The 14943-nt window shown below is 37.6% G+C and overlaps 1 protein-coding gene across 16 annotated transcripts in view; it reads right to left on the bottom strand.

Annotated features, from left to right (window-relative positions):
* Positions 1-14943, bottom strand: part of ATXN2 (ataxin 2) — a 52602-nt gene that overhangs the window by 22420 nt on the left and 15239 nt on the right. For 5 of the 16 annotated variants that reach the window (XM_042805359.1, XM_042805362.1, XM_042805360.1 and 2 more), the window contains exons 6-14: positions 14280-14294; positions 12049-12173; positions 10605-10696; positions 7635-7832; positions 6939-7117; positions 5212-5421; positions 2915-3097; positions 1175-1363; positions 337-444 (exon numbers count right to left, since the gene is read on the bottom strand). In XM_042805359.1, the coding sequence (XP_042661293.1) occupies positions 337-444; positions 1175-1363; positions 2915-3097; positions 5212-5421; positions 6939-7117; positions 7635-7832; positions 10605-10696; positions 12049-12173; positions 14280-14294 (1299 nt within the window). The remainder of the gene's footprint in view (positions 1-336; positions 445-1174; positions 1364-2914; positions 3098-5211; positions 5422-6938; positions 7118-7634; positions 7833-10604; positions 10697-12048; positions 12174-14279; positions 14295-14943) is intronic. The other 11 variants (XM_042805363.1, XM_042805365.1, XM_042805364.1 and 8 more) reach the window with 7 other exon arrangements.

Here is a 14943-nt window from a genome sequence, read left to right as displayed (position 1 = left end):
AACACTTGTTCAGTCCAAAGAGAGATATAAAAACAGCTTTGTGAGCAGGGGAAAAAAAAAGGGGGGGGGGGGAGAAGAAAAAAACAAGTAAAAAGAAATCACATCATCCACATGAGCATCTCTATACTTTGTGTTGATGAAATGACTCAAGAACAACATTTAAAATTGTAGGCCTGCCACTTCACAACTGCGTGACCAAATTTTTGCTGCAGAACACCCAAGCCAGATTGCCTCCAAGTCTTCCTTAAAATGCTAACTAAAGCAGTCAAGATAGCAAGGTTTAGTGGTTGGAATTCCTACATTACTCAAGTATATATGAAAGCTTTTGAAACAAACCTTTGTTTTCGGGTTTAGGAAAACTAGGAGAAGTGTCACTTGGCTTTATATTCTCCTTGTTTCCAGTTGCAGAATTTTGCCTCTGGTCCTGAAGCCTAGTATCTTTAGCTAGAAAAGAAATTGCCAAAGTCATTCTCTTGCACACAACTTAACCTGACCGAAGAGAGATGGCAACACAGAAACAGAAGAGAGATTTAACCATGTTTAGCTTACAAAATAAAAACCCTAAGCTACACACTTTCTGCTACCTAATTAGGGCCTGGAGGATTATCCTCCCCCCTTCCCCACCCTACTGTCTTCAAACCAAATGAAAAAGTCCCAGTCAAACACATCCCTCTCATCATACACAAAACCTTAACTAGCCTGAAAAAAACGATAAAGTGACCAAATTATTTTCAATAGTCCAAGCTCTTCATACAGAATGCTACAAAGATATGAGAGTTCTTAGACATTTGACTGTGCTCTTGAATGCTTCCCCGCCCCCCTTCCTTTTGCTATGCTCAAAATATTATTTGAAACCAGTGGCCTATGTTTCTTTAAATTAGAAAACTGCCAGGCACTCAGTTTGAAAACAAAAAATCCACAATTAAGTCAAAAACCTATAAACCCATACTCCTTAAAGGACGGAAGAAATTAAGCATACAGACTTATCAAAAAGCCTCTCTCCAACCTTAGCTTAAAGCTAGCATCATGAGAAAAGAGGAGCTCACTACACAGTAAAATTAAATGCATGAGAAGTTTTCCCATCATTTAGAAAGCAGCTTTGCTCTTGTACAGGCATATTCATTGTCAGGGATTAGGGAAAGGGGGCATTTGCAAGCTAGCAAAGGTACCTTACCTTCGCTGGAAGGGGTAACTGCTCTGTTGGATGCAGGGCTGGCAGGTGTAGGAGAGGCAGCTGGAACAGGCATGGCAACAGATTCAGTGGGAATAGTACCAGGCTGAGGAGAAGGCAGAGCTGGTCCCGTGGGAGTGCTGCTCTGCCTCGGAGACCTAGGCCTGTGTGTTTTAGGGGATAATCTTGGAACTAGAAACAAACAGGAAAAAATAGTTATAGGGTAAGTTTCCTTATCTGCTCAGCAGTTTGCTTATTTTTAAAATGACTAAACACGTGCTTTAAAATACTTAGTAGAACATTATATAGTAATTGAAAACCTGTTTACCTTTCAGGTACATCTAGTTCTTTACAACGCAGCATTTCAGATACGTGGTGAGATTTTTCTGCAGATTGTCCCCTAATACATATCACTGCCCTGTAGTCCTACCATGAAACTGCAATATGCTCCCCAGCCCCCCAGCAGTACAACTACAACAGCTCACACTAACAGTTTCAGGCAGAACAGAAAAGGTGGTCAAAGTCTCCATACAAACAGATGTAAAACATTTTTAAAAGGGCTGAAAAAACACATCCATTTTACAGCGTTCTCTTTTGGAGGCTTGCCAGCTGGAAAAAAAAACAACATATCCTCTTGAAAGAAGATTATTTGATGTATATTTTTGTGCCTGTGTTAAAGCAGCAAGGGAAGATGTATATTCTGTAAATGGTAAGTTGTACCTCCTGCTTCCTGCTCATCCCACTGTGGCTAGTTAGTTGCTTTATGTCACATATTAACTTCAAGTGAGCGAGAAGAAAGAGAGATGAAGTTGTTTAACAGTCCTACTTGCATGTTAATAATATATAGAGGGGTGGGGAGGGAAGATGAATCAGAGATAATGCCAGAACAGAAGAGTTTAAATATTTTCCACAAGGCAACAGGTCTATGGGGGTCTAATTCATACCTTCTTTCTGAAAAATGCATTCCCACTACACTCCTCTAGAATTCTAGTTCTGCTAAAAAGTATCAGACTTCAAACTATTCAAACTGTTGCTCACTTGCCTTCTGATTGAAGAAAGCGTCCAGCTGCTGACAACTCACTAGAACACAGCCTCAAATACAAAAGCTGAAGACGAGGGCCTGTGTCACAAGACTGAGCTTTAAATTTGAAGTCAAATATTAAAAAAAGATGTTAACTGATTCAAAAAAGAAGACACTGACTACATCTGCTACTACAGTACTTAGACAAACACAAAATGACCACTTAAAACCTGCATAATTTTTAAAGGAAAAATATATCCAACTTAAACTTGAGTATCATTTCACGTTCTCTTTTATCACCAACCTTCCTCTATCCAAACATTTGTAAACCTTCATTTGTAAACCACAACCCAGTTACACCACCATTAACCAAATTCAGTGATGCAATGGAACATATGTAACTTTACCTGTCTCCTTCAATACTTCCCTGAAAATTGCTTCTTTCAACAACTAATTCCCACATTCTTCTTTCTCTTCCCTTCATACAACATCTGACTTAACCTCTCTACAGTTAGGACAATATTGCACTTGAAGGACCGACTCACCAACTATTTTACTAAGCTATCCGGGAACATCCTTCTCCCACTTCATCTAAACAAGCTAAGTTAGCAGACCAGTGTTTATTCAGAGCCTGAATTGTCTAGAAACACAGTATTCTGCTTAGCATTCACACTCTAAAGTACCCCTGGCAAGCCATCTGCAATAAGCCAAGCTTTACCTACCCCCACTGACAACTGATGACCACGTCCCACCTGAAGGGCTGCCTCGGGCCACTGCAGTAGTAGATGCTTCCCCTGGTGCATTATGAGATACAAATTCTAAGCCACTTGAAATTGTACCCCTACCAGTAGAGACTCTGTGACCTCGAGGGTGCCGTTGTGCCTTAGGAGACATCCGTGGAGGCCCTGAGAAAAAGAAGACAACCCCACACAATAAGTACTTAACGTCCGTCACTAAGAGTACCCAAACATACTATCTGTTTTTAAAAGTGGATTTAACCTAACTCTCAATAATGCAGTAATACAGTCGAGCAATTTATACTGACATCGACTAGAACCAGGGATCCACAAGACTAAAAAGGCCAAGCCATTGGTCCAGCCAGACTACCAACACACTCAACACCTTGCTATGACAGCTCACGTTCATTGATATTTAGAAGATTATCAGAATTGAAACAGGCATGCAAGTCCTGGATTTAAAATACTTGAATCCAAGTATCCAATATTGCTTACTGCAAGACAAGCCAAAAAGGCCAGTGGCCCAGGTCCCTCTAGATAAGCACAGTTCCAGGCTATCAAACATTCTCCAGAAAAGAAAAAATTTCCATCATTTTTGTTAGGTGGTTAGTGATACCAAACATTTATTTACAGAGTAGTCACTGCTGGCTGACCAATGCTCTTGGGGAATTTCAGCAGAGCATTCTGCACTGAGGCTAAATTGCCTGCAGCAGGTCACAATTCATTTACAAGTCAGCAAAATTGCAACTAAACAAGTTATTGTTATCCCAAGGTTCAAGTCATGCATGTTTAATGCCAGAGACTAATGTTATAAGTGAATACAGTAATTCTGAACAGTTTATACAGCTGCCACAGAAGAGTTATGGCTCAAGCCTAAACAGCAATACGGTTTCTACATCTTAACAAACATTTTCTTTACAAGATCAGACTTAACTGTTGATACTTCAAAAGGAAAAAACTGTATGAACAGAAGACAATCTGGCTGATTACAGTTCATTTTTAACATAGGTCAGTAATAGAGAAAAGTTCAGACAATGGCTTTCTGGTTTCAGATAAAGTCCTAAAATATCAAGTACCTCTTCTGGTTACAGAAATCTTTACGTGTCAGCCTCTATTTTAACCGTGATGCTAAAGCAGACTTAATCCAAATTACATACAGGCAAGTATTTTAAAGAATACACATTTCCAGTAATTCTCTTCTAGTAGTAGAAATTAAATGTTGCGGTTAAGCAGCAGTCCACTGCGTGCCTGACAAATCAATCGCAAGTGCTAAAAAAGAACTGAATTTTCATGTGGATTCTCAGTATCTCACTACATTAAAAAAGCTCACATTGGTAAATTGACAGTAGCACACCTTACAGACATGCCTACTACCATCCACTTTCTGGTTATGGACCATCTTGAGCATTTATCAGGCAAGCTGCAGTGTTACTGATTCAATTAGCGGGACGACTGTTCTCTCCCCCACGGCTCCAGTGGAGCCAGCTACAGCAGAGACTGCAAGTTTCCAGTGAGTTTAATATAACCAGTTTACATTTTTCCAGGCTTGCTAGATCATGTTGTGGAGGCTAGTTTTGAAGTGCACTTAAAGAAAATAAAAATTTTAAAATATGTTCCCTACTGTACCCTCAGAGGACAAACAAATTTAGTTCTGATACTTCTGCATGCAGTTACCAAAGATTTACAGGTTAGCCCTTCTCTGCATACTACTGCCTGCTAAGGAGCTGACTTATTGTTCTGCCTCAATGCAAAAAGATCTTAAGTTTTCTACAGATTCACCTTTGAAGCAGCTTATACTATTCTCATTCCACAGTGCACTTCTCTGAATAGAGCATTTTTATTACTATTTGGTTTTGTGTTTTGTTTTTTGTTTTGTTTGTTTGTTTTGGTTTGGTTTTTTTTACAGATAGTAACTCAATGACTTAGTTAAATTTGAAACTGCTTTTTATGGAACAACTATTAAAATATTTGATATTTTATATAAATTTATCTTCCTAAAAACATCCTATAAAGTGATCAGGTCCTGTATGTTGCTGTTGGTTAAGACACTGAGCAGCGTTTACAAAGCTGAGTTTATTTCATACCAACTTGGGAAATTACACAGCTTTATTTTGTTTTTGTAAAGTTCTTCAAATAAAAAGGTTAATAGAAATAGTCTGATAAACTAAAGTTAAACACAAATTATAGGTTAAGTAATGAAGAGGAAAAACAATTTTGTAATTAAACTCACAAAGGAGTTAAACAAAGACAAACAAAAACATGAACAAATCGTGGTATTGTACCTTCTGAAGACATGCGTTTAGGCATAGTAGAGACAGGAGCTGGAGAACCATGAGCAGAGGGGTGAGACGGGGGCCTGGAGGGCCGCGAGGGGGGCCTGGAGGGCGGCCGTGTAGGGGTGGCTGCCCGAGGTGGAAGAGAGTTGGGACCTGACTGGTAGCGAGAAGGTGGGCGAGAGGAAGGAGATGGGCAAGGCGATGGCCAGGGAACACCTGACAGAACAAATGATATGAAGGAAAGTATAAAAACTAAAGAAAAATTATGGGGAAAAAGGTCAACAGAAAAAAAAAGTAAAATATGACAAAATGATTTTTCATGTTTAACCCTTTGGGGATAGATTAGTTTATTTCTGCAATCAATAAAATAGTCTCTGCAAGGTTAGTTCCTCCACTTCAGGTCAAATTTAACATCTGAATGTCACAAACTCCCCAAAGGGTTAATTAGGATCTACAAATACTACTAAGGAATAGACAGTAAAGTTTGATCTGTTAGCCTATCATATATATGTTCTACAGTATGCATCACTCTTGACAAGGTCCTTAAATAGCTACCAGAGGTTCTCAAACAGCGTTTCACATATAGTATTGACTATACAAACTGCTACTTTCAAACCAAATGATGAGCAATATCAAATCTAGGAACTGTATCTTTACAAAAAACAGCGGTGTTCAGTGTCTGAATCCTGACATTTATGCCTTTACCAGTTATCTGAAGTATTAATGTAGTATTTTAATCTAGGATATAGTGTTCACTGTTTCCAAAAAAAAAAGAAACTGAATTCACAAGCCATTCTGAGTATTTTAGGTATATGATGTTCATTCAGCAGAGTAATGAGATGACAGAAACCACAAATATTACAAACAAATTTCAAGGTTAGCATTGTTTGGGCACGACTCAGTTGTACATCCTTTATACAACTGACTCTGTATCCCACAAGGAAGTCTCACTTACCTTTAGATGTTTCTCAGACTTCCTCTCCAGATAGAGGCACTTGAGTATTATACATTTTTCATTTACTCACAGTAATCTCATATAAGAGCATTTTTAACTTATAAAAATAATGCCTCAAGGATAGGCTACTGCTGAAATCCATCTCAAAAAATGGTGTTCGATTTATGAAACACCGGATTCCTACAGTGCCTAGTGATGTCTGTATAAATATTATGCATCTGTATAGCAGAAAATACTCACACAGCTATTTGGAGAGAAGGCTTTTTTGATTCTTTTTCCCATAACACTTCTCTTACTTTCCCAACAATTATTTTTTTTTTCCCCCCCACATCATCATAAAGTCAGTGAGTTGCTTTATTCTTTTTCATGAGAAACAGAGTTGATCCATGCACCAGAAAGGAAGAGTGATGCTTCCTGGGCTGCCACCTCCCTTTCACTAGGTGTCAGCATTGCTACTCCTCCACACAGAGTAGCAACACATAAAGCAATTTTTAATCTTTAAAACCGCATACTGCACCATCATCTAAGACAAAGGTGTTTTGAGAAGGAAAACAAGTAACATTTCTGCTCCACAAAAGTAGATACAGTGCAGTCAAATGCACGTTCCATTATGAGTAAGTTAAACTCAAATCAAAATCACCACCTCTGTGTTAAATGATGAATGCTAACCTAGCGTATGAAATACGTATCCTAAGACCACACCATATGCGGTTTCAACGTAATTAGATAATTGACTGCAATTTTATAAGGCACATTCATTTAGACTTCAGATACTTGCCTCCGTTAACTACTCTTTGATCTCCTCCAGAGTTAGGACTGAATTCTGAAGTATGGGATCCAGACCTCGAAATTGGTGGGCCTGATCCAGATTGGCCCATCCTTGGTGAGTTTTGTCTTCCACCTCCCCAGGACAGGACATCTCTATTCCTCTGTCCAGGTGGAATGTATTTATTTTCTCTGAAACAAAGAAAATTTCTATCAGTGTTAAGATAGAACTGAAAAGTAATGAGAAGTACCCGATCCAAGTACTCTGCTGATATTTTCTATCTTTCTCAAATAAAGCTAAGGGAAAATTCTAAATACTATCAGATGTTGACCTAATATTCACCTCATGAATTGGCTTTTGATACTGACCACACAGTCCACTTTCTATGAGCCCACAGACATGGAATGATTTAGTACTAATGCCTGAAATTCTCCATGACATACTGAAACCACTGCCCTTCCCTGTAATGTGTTATGAATTCACCAGTGACATATCAAAATGGGGAAGTCTGTTCCACTACAGAAATAATACAGGGCCAGACAGAGGTGTACAAGTTAGTGTGTCAAAAACAGTGCATGATTGTTTACACAAGGTTCTTAACCTAATCAGCCCTGCTGAAAAAAGCACAGTTTCAATGAGTAAATTGCTACTGTATCAAAATATGTACATCATTTAAATAAAAATACTATTCGTAGCGTATGCAAGTACCTAGTGTTCACACCATGACCTTCTCGTTCATTAGCATTTCTCTGAACAGCAGTATATTTTTCTTCTTCTGTTCTTTCATCATTTTCCAAGGCAACCCGAGCTTTGTATTGGGCACTTGATTCAATTTCCTCTGCTAATTGAGTTGCTCTGGCTTCCCGTTTTAAAAACTCTTCTGAATTATCTCTTTCTAATGGCACCCTAAAAGACAATGAAAAGGAAAAGAATCTCTGAAATGCATTCAAAAGCACAAAGGAACTACAAAAATTGCATAGTGCTAATTCTAACCAAGTCAGAGTAAAAACCCTTGCTTTTAGGCCAGCAGACTTGCTGTCTTTTTTAGTGTAAGTACGTCAATATTCCTGGACCGGTTTGATATTACGTGAAAATTTTGTGTCTTCTACCTGCCTAGGGAGCTGAGGTCAGGGTGCAGAGCTTTTCCATATGACTTGCAAAATCCTCAGTCCTTAAAGCTATGCAAAGGCTCTAGCTTGTAATACAGCTGAGTACATTAGTAATAAAAAGCTTTAGTCTGTTGTTTAGATAGAAACTCAGCGTAAGAGATCAAATTTGAATTTCTTTAGCTATTTACACATTCCCAACAGACACAAGAGTCCCCAGTCCTACTGAAATTAAAGAGTTACATGCTTAATCCTTTGATAATTCCAGCCACAGAATTACAGCTCTTCCTGTTATGAATAACTGCAGAAAAGATGAATGCAATACATTAGAGCATGGGACCAGAAACCCATGACTCATTTGCCATGTCTGAGGACCTCAAAACCATTCATTCTGTGTATCTATGTTAGGTAACAGTGTATTGAAAAAAGCCTATGTAGCTCCCTGAGGAAAGCCACCAAGTAAGAATTCAATACATGAGCAACGAAATGCTAAGAGAGAACCAGAGATGGACATCAGACCTGGCACTTCCTTCTGTCCACCCATGGTGTTGGTTTTTACCTGTCCTAATTTCTGTTAAAGTATCAGGTTTTATAAAACAACTTTGTGCTTTGCTCCTGGTTCTAATTTTGAGTTCCAAATATTGTTTCATCCAACCTTACTTTAGAATAAGCTACATAAAAATACAGGACACAGTTGAGGCTTGGACCATGCTGCACTGGGCATTATATAATCACTACTGCACATATTTTGAATAATATAAAAAAGAAGAACAAAGGAAGTAGGTGGAGATACAAGCCAAGCATGAAACAATATATGCAAGATTACTCAAGTGTTGGTGGCAGAACTAGGAAAACAAGTGGCTTTGCCAAATTCCAAGCCAGCACTCAGCTACTGCATCACAAGTTTTTCCCCACACACACATTTTTCGCCAGTCGAGACATCTACTGGCCTTATCAATAGTAACTGCAAGAATGTTAAATAAAAACCTTACCCTTCAGCGTAAAGCTTTGGCTCAAGTAAGATACACATGAACACAACGCATACAAACCTGAAGTCATGGGCCTCGCTTACCCTGGGTATTAACTATACACACAAAAAAGGATAACACCCAATACATCCTCATTTATTTAACGTCATTAAAAAAAAAAAAAAAATGAAGGGATGTATGCAGTAGCACTGATAGGAACCTAAAGAAGCAAGAGAATGATTTTTATATTTTCTAACAGAGAAAAGGCCACTAAAGATTTGAAACAAGGGGATGGACAAGATGACACTGTTCAGAACCCGGTGATGAGAGAAGCACATACAGCAGCTGATCAACATACTAATGCAGTACATGTGCTAGAACACAAACTTGTATCTTTATGCAGTTTGACAAACTATACTTGCTAACGCTTAGCTCCAGGAAAAGAAAACAATCAAACAATCCTTTACAATCCTTCAGTTGCACGTAAAAGCATTTAGCTACACTACTGCTCATCACATACCTGGGAGAATCAGGGAAAGTTTCCCAGTTTAGCAGACTGATAGGCAAAGCAAGTTGCTTGACTAAGAAACAGTGAAATTTGTCTCTGGCAATTTAAAGCCACCTTCATGTTTTTAATCTGTTTCCATTAATATCCGTAAAGCAGGAAGATGGAAGACTAAAGTTCAAAAGTACAAAAAGTACTTAGAGCAGTGAAGTATACGAAAGAACAGCTTCTCCAGGATTCAAATGTAAGCCGATTAAGACACTTTGATTATCACCATGTTACAGGCCTACTTTAACAAAACAGTAAAAATAAAATTGTTGAACCAGAGACCTGAAGACAAGTGCTCCAATGCCACATACAAAAATCAAAGTATTCACTGCAATTCCTTGGCATTCAAAAGTAAGTGTACATTTTGGGGGTTAAAAGAGTGGGAAAACATTAAAGACATTTCACAGGGGCCGTTCAACATCTGCAATTGATTCATTTTGCAGTTACCATTACAGCTGCAGACTATTGGCAACAGGTCCATGCTGCCAAAGTAGTCAGAGCAGGCTTTATACCACTTCTATATTCAAGTTGTTATTATACTGTAACTAAAACTTTAGTTCAGATTTGGACAAGTCTGCTAAACAAGTCATCCACAGCCACAACGCCCCCGCTTAGTTATCAGCAACAGTTCAACATTCCAGTATCTGCCAGCTCAATTGTCTCAATTAAATTAAGATTTAGTCAAAATGTTCTGCTAGGTTAAACAAAAACTATAGGTATAGCAGCTATGTAAAGACAGTTCAACAAATTGGTACTTTCCACCCGACTGATAAAGGTTTTTGTAAGAAATAAGCATTATTGCATGCCTAAATTCAGAAAATGTTGTAATGGGAATTAACTGTGTCCATTTAAGGGAATATATAATAATTACTACATCTAACTAGTCACAGAACACTGGCAAGGTTTCTTAAGCACTATTCATTCATTGCTTTTTCAGTTATTTGATTCCACAAGTTCATAAAGTATGTAAAATTATCTTCATAATATAAAGTTTGACAAACCAGGGAGAACAGTAAATACAAATCTAATAACAAAATATTTTGGAACTTACGTATAAGAAGATAAACTGCTGTCATAAGTTGATACTACACCATAATTTTCTTCATTGTAACGAAACATGTCATTGGGATCCCATCCATTAGACTAGAAGAAAATGATGCTTGTTTTTCAAAATGACACTGGAAACACATTCCCTTAAAATTAAGGGCCGACAGCAGAAGTTAAACCTTTTGCCCTTTTTCCTGGGCCTATGAATTCACTGTCTAGGTAACAAAGTTACTAAAGCCACAATTTATTTCAGGGAACTTTGTTCATCAGATACACAGATTTACCTTCAAAAGCCAGTTTTTTGTTTCCTGTATGAATTCATGTTATTTTTATGAGTTTGGTGTTTTTGTTTTGTTTTTTGTTTTTTGTTTTTTTTTGTGTGTGTGTGTTTTTTTTGTTGTTGTTGTTTTTTGGTTGTTTTTTTTAAGTACCATGCCCACTCCATACTAGAAGATTGCTGGCTAGCAAGAAATACATACATGAATGCCTTTTCCAAAAAGTACAAATTGACACTTCTGAACATCAAAGTGCCCCTTGCTGTGGCAAGTGCTGAAACTTTTCAAATGCACTACTAATGCAATTATCCGAAACACACACACCACAGGCAGAAGACCCCTGTTGATCTCTACAATTTCCCCACTTGAGTAAAATCTGTATTACAGCACTCAAGCACAATGATAAACGTTTTGAATGTTTTATAAAAGCACTGACAGTATTCAGTACTCTAATAAATCTCAGCTGTAGAATATGTACACTAAAATTGACAGGATAACTGTTCTACCCAGACAAAGTTAATACGCTCCACAGTAACATGACTAGATTCTCCCTAATCAGCAATATTATCTTCTTTAACATATTGCAGTCTGAATACCTTACTAAAATGAATGCATGGTTGAGTAAAAGCTGACTGCTATGATATATAAAGGAACGTCATTTGAGACCATACTCTTCCTCTAATGATTCACAGTCTACTGAAATTCTATCTGTGCTTATTAAGTCATGGGTCAAACTTCCATCAATTTCCTTCATCTTAGCTCAGTGACAGTTAGCTAAGGACAATTTCACCATAATTTCCAAATGCAATGATAGTCAGACAGGAATGCTCTGATTAAACATAAATCACTTCCATGTATTGCTGAATTTGGAGTCCTTAATAAGAGCTCCTCTTTCAGACAGTCCATGAGTCAAACACATCTCTTGCCACAGCAGCTGCCATTTGTCAATATTTGCCAGAAGTGGCATTTGAAATCCAGCTATTCTTATTCAAATTGTAAGAAGGTACTGTGGCAGCTGCTAGCAAAGACTGAACATACACCCATTCAATGTAGGCCAGCAATTCTAGTCAGAAGTTCTTTATTAGATTAAAACTAAGGAATTGTTGCAAGGCATGTCCAGAGAAAAGCTTATTTTCTACCAACTGTCATAGATGATAAAAAAGCTTTACTTACCACATCTGTCTCTAATGCCTCAAGCTCCTCAGTAGCAGTGGTCTCTCCTCCATCCCATGGTTCAAGATCCTTTTCCTTGTGTTCACCATTTACTTTAGCACTGATGGCTGAGTCAGTAAAAGCGTCTACAATGGAGTGGGGAGGGATGGGGATAAAATCACTTTGGTTAAGTACAGGAAGATGTACACACTAGTTTATCTGAGGAACAACCAAATTAATCTGAATCACAGGCACATTAAATTTCATTCACTTTCTCTTGCAGTTGTTGTATTCAATAGCACTACATTAGAAAGGTGCATACCTCATACTTAGAGTAACTACAAAAGTACAGACTAGCTTCTAACATATCAAACAGCAGTAATTACTTTCAGTTATGTCAAAATATTTTACACAAACTAGACATATGCTGTTTGGGGGGAAAAAAAAAAAAAAAAAAAAAAAAAAAAGGACTACCTGAGGATCCCCATTTCTCTAGAAAACCCAAGACTTGTGTAACATGCTTTTCCAAACAGCCCACACAACTGCACACTAACATATTATGCAAATATCAAAAAAGCATGAATGCAACCCAACCATGTCCCCTAAATGGGCAAAATACGAGTTTCCCTTCAAATATCTGAGTTGCTTTTATTTCCACAACTCTTCAATACACCAGCATGCACGCAAACACTTTTACTCCCTTTGCAGTGTAACTCAATTACCCATTAGCGTGGTGCACGCGTTCACTGAGACAGGAACGGAGCTGTCTTGCTTCCTGTGAGAGCTTTTTCAAGCAGCAGTTTACCGAAATCACACAGCAAGATTTAGAAACTCTCTACCTCTTGTTCTCAACAACATATGAAAATAAGCAAGCAGTAATGATCTGCTATTGTTTACAAAAATTATAAAAACATATTTTTTAAAAAAAATAAAGATCATGAGCTTTTATTTTCACTTGTTCATCTTTCATTTCAGCCAGACTTAAGAAGGAATAATACTAGAATATTGAAGTGCTGTAAAAAAATGTACAAAGCCATTCATCAGGGAAGCCAAGCTTTTATATTTGTAAGCAACTAGATCTCAGAGCTGCCATACTTAAACAGAAGGAACTTTAAAAAAATAAAATAAGCTTGTTATAAGCTTATAAATAAATAAATAAGCCTTCAGTATAGAATTTCCTATTATCATTCTACTGATAAAACAAGGAGCAAACATTTCAGACCTTGATAAAAGGTGAGATCAAACCACCAGCCAGTGCCAGATATGGAAGAATGTGGCTTAAATTAACTTTTGGCAAGATTTGAAATCTTACTGAGAAAAATGAACTTTTAAGCCATCATGAGAAGAATTCACAACATACGAAGTTGGCCACTGATGTTACAGTTTTTAAACAATCACTGAAAATTTTTTTAAACACACTGCTGACATTAATCCAGTTATTATTATTATTATTACGTTGACATGTTATTCCTGTTTTACCCAATTTCACAGTGAAGTTCTGCACATCTATTGGTATGATCTGTCATAATAGTTAACTGTGCTTAGTCTAATAACGTTTAGCGCTATCTCATGAAATGCTCGCTCAACTCGTACACAAGGATCAAAGGAACTATGGGTGAGCAATTAAGCATTGTTAATAAGCTTATATGAAACAAAATGTTATAGAAGATACATGAAAAATAAGAGAAGTTTATTAGCTAAACATTCATTTAAAATATAAAGGAATCAGTAAAATAAGAAAAGAAAGCCAAATGAAAGACAGACACCTAACGAGGCATACCACTGTTAGGGCTCACGTGAAATTGCAAAAACCTGCATCAATCACCTTGCGAGATGTCACAGTCTGCCAACCAAAGCTGTGACAGCACCAACGCAGCTGGAGGTTAACACTTTCAAGTGACATTATATTTTTTTAGCTTGTCACTAAATGCAGTGCCTTTAGCAGGCATGTTCTAGGATTACTTGTAAACTGTTCTGAAACAGAATCATTATTTCATTGTACTACCTATGTGCTGATGCAAAATTTCAATCGTTGCATTTTCAACTGTTCAGAATAAGTAAAAATCAAGGGTGAGAATAGAAGTCATCAACTAACTGCAAGATACTCTAAATGATTCTGTGAAGTTACGCATGCATGTTTTATAGTGCCATAAATGTGCGAGCAAAGATATTAAGTTTCCGTTATATATTATGGTAACAAAAGCATTATGAAAGGCAAGATGCAGAGACAGAGTGACTGCCAAAAAAGTTACCTGTTTCTGAAGGAACTACAACAGATATGGAGAGAGAAAAAATTGGAAGACATCAGATATAAATACAGGTGGATTTTTTCACATTATATGGCTGAATTCAGGCAAAGCTAAACTCAGTCCCTCTCACAGACATGTTCAAACTGATTATACATCTCCCACCTTGCAAAGATCATTTCCACAGTAAAACCTCAGCAATGTTCCCACCTATTAACAGCCCCATGTATGTCCCCATTTTGCTTAAATAAACCCCCCCTCCGAATAGCCTACAGATTTCTAAGGTAAACCAACTTGAAAGAAAATGTCTCTCAGTCTCCCTTCACACAAACAACTTTTAAAAACAACAGAAGATATGTCTAAATGTCATCTGAAACTAAACAGTAACACAGTGCTACCTCAATCCACAGTTAAGTAGTAACTAAAGAGCACATTTGACAGGGAGGCAAAAGTAAGGCACTTGTATTTGGAAACTCTGCATTTACCTTATCAATACCCCGTAGCCAACACTGCCATAACCCAGACAGACCAGTGCTGCTTCTGTGCCAAACATCATTAATTCACTGTTTCACGTTTGTTTCTCAGATTAGACATTTTACACCAAATGCAAGTTGGAGGCTGCTTATGTCACTTAGGAAACTGAAATTTGCTTCTATGTTACTTCACTGGG

The sequence above is a fragment of the Tyto alba genome, unplaced genomic scaffold (genome assembly GCF_018691265.1).
Source record: "Tyto alba isolate M040663 unplaced genomic scaffold, T.alba_DEE_v4.0 Super-Scaffold_44, whole genome shotgun sequence".
In the NCBI taxonomy this organism is placed as follows: domain Eukaryota; kingdom Metazoa; phylum Chordata; class Aves; order Strigiformes; family Tytonidae; genus Tyto; species Tyto alba.
This window is presented reverse-complemented; position numbering and strand designations above follow the sequence as displayed.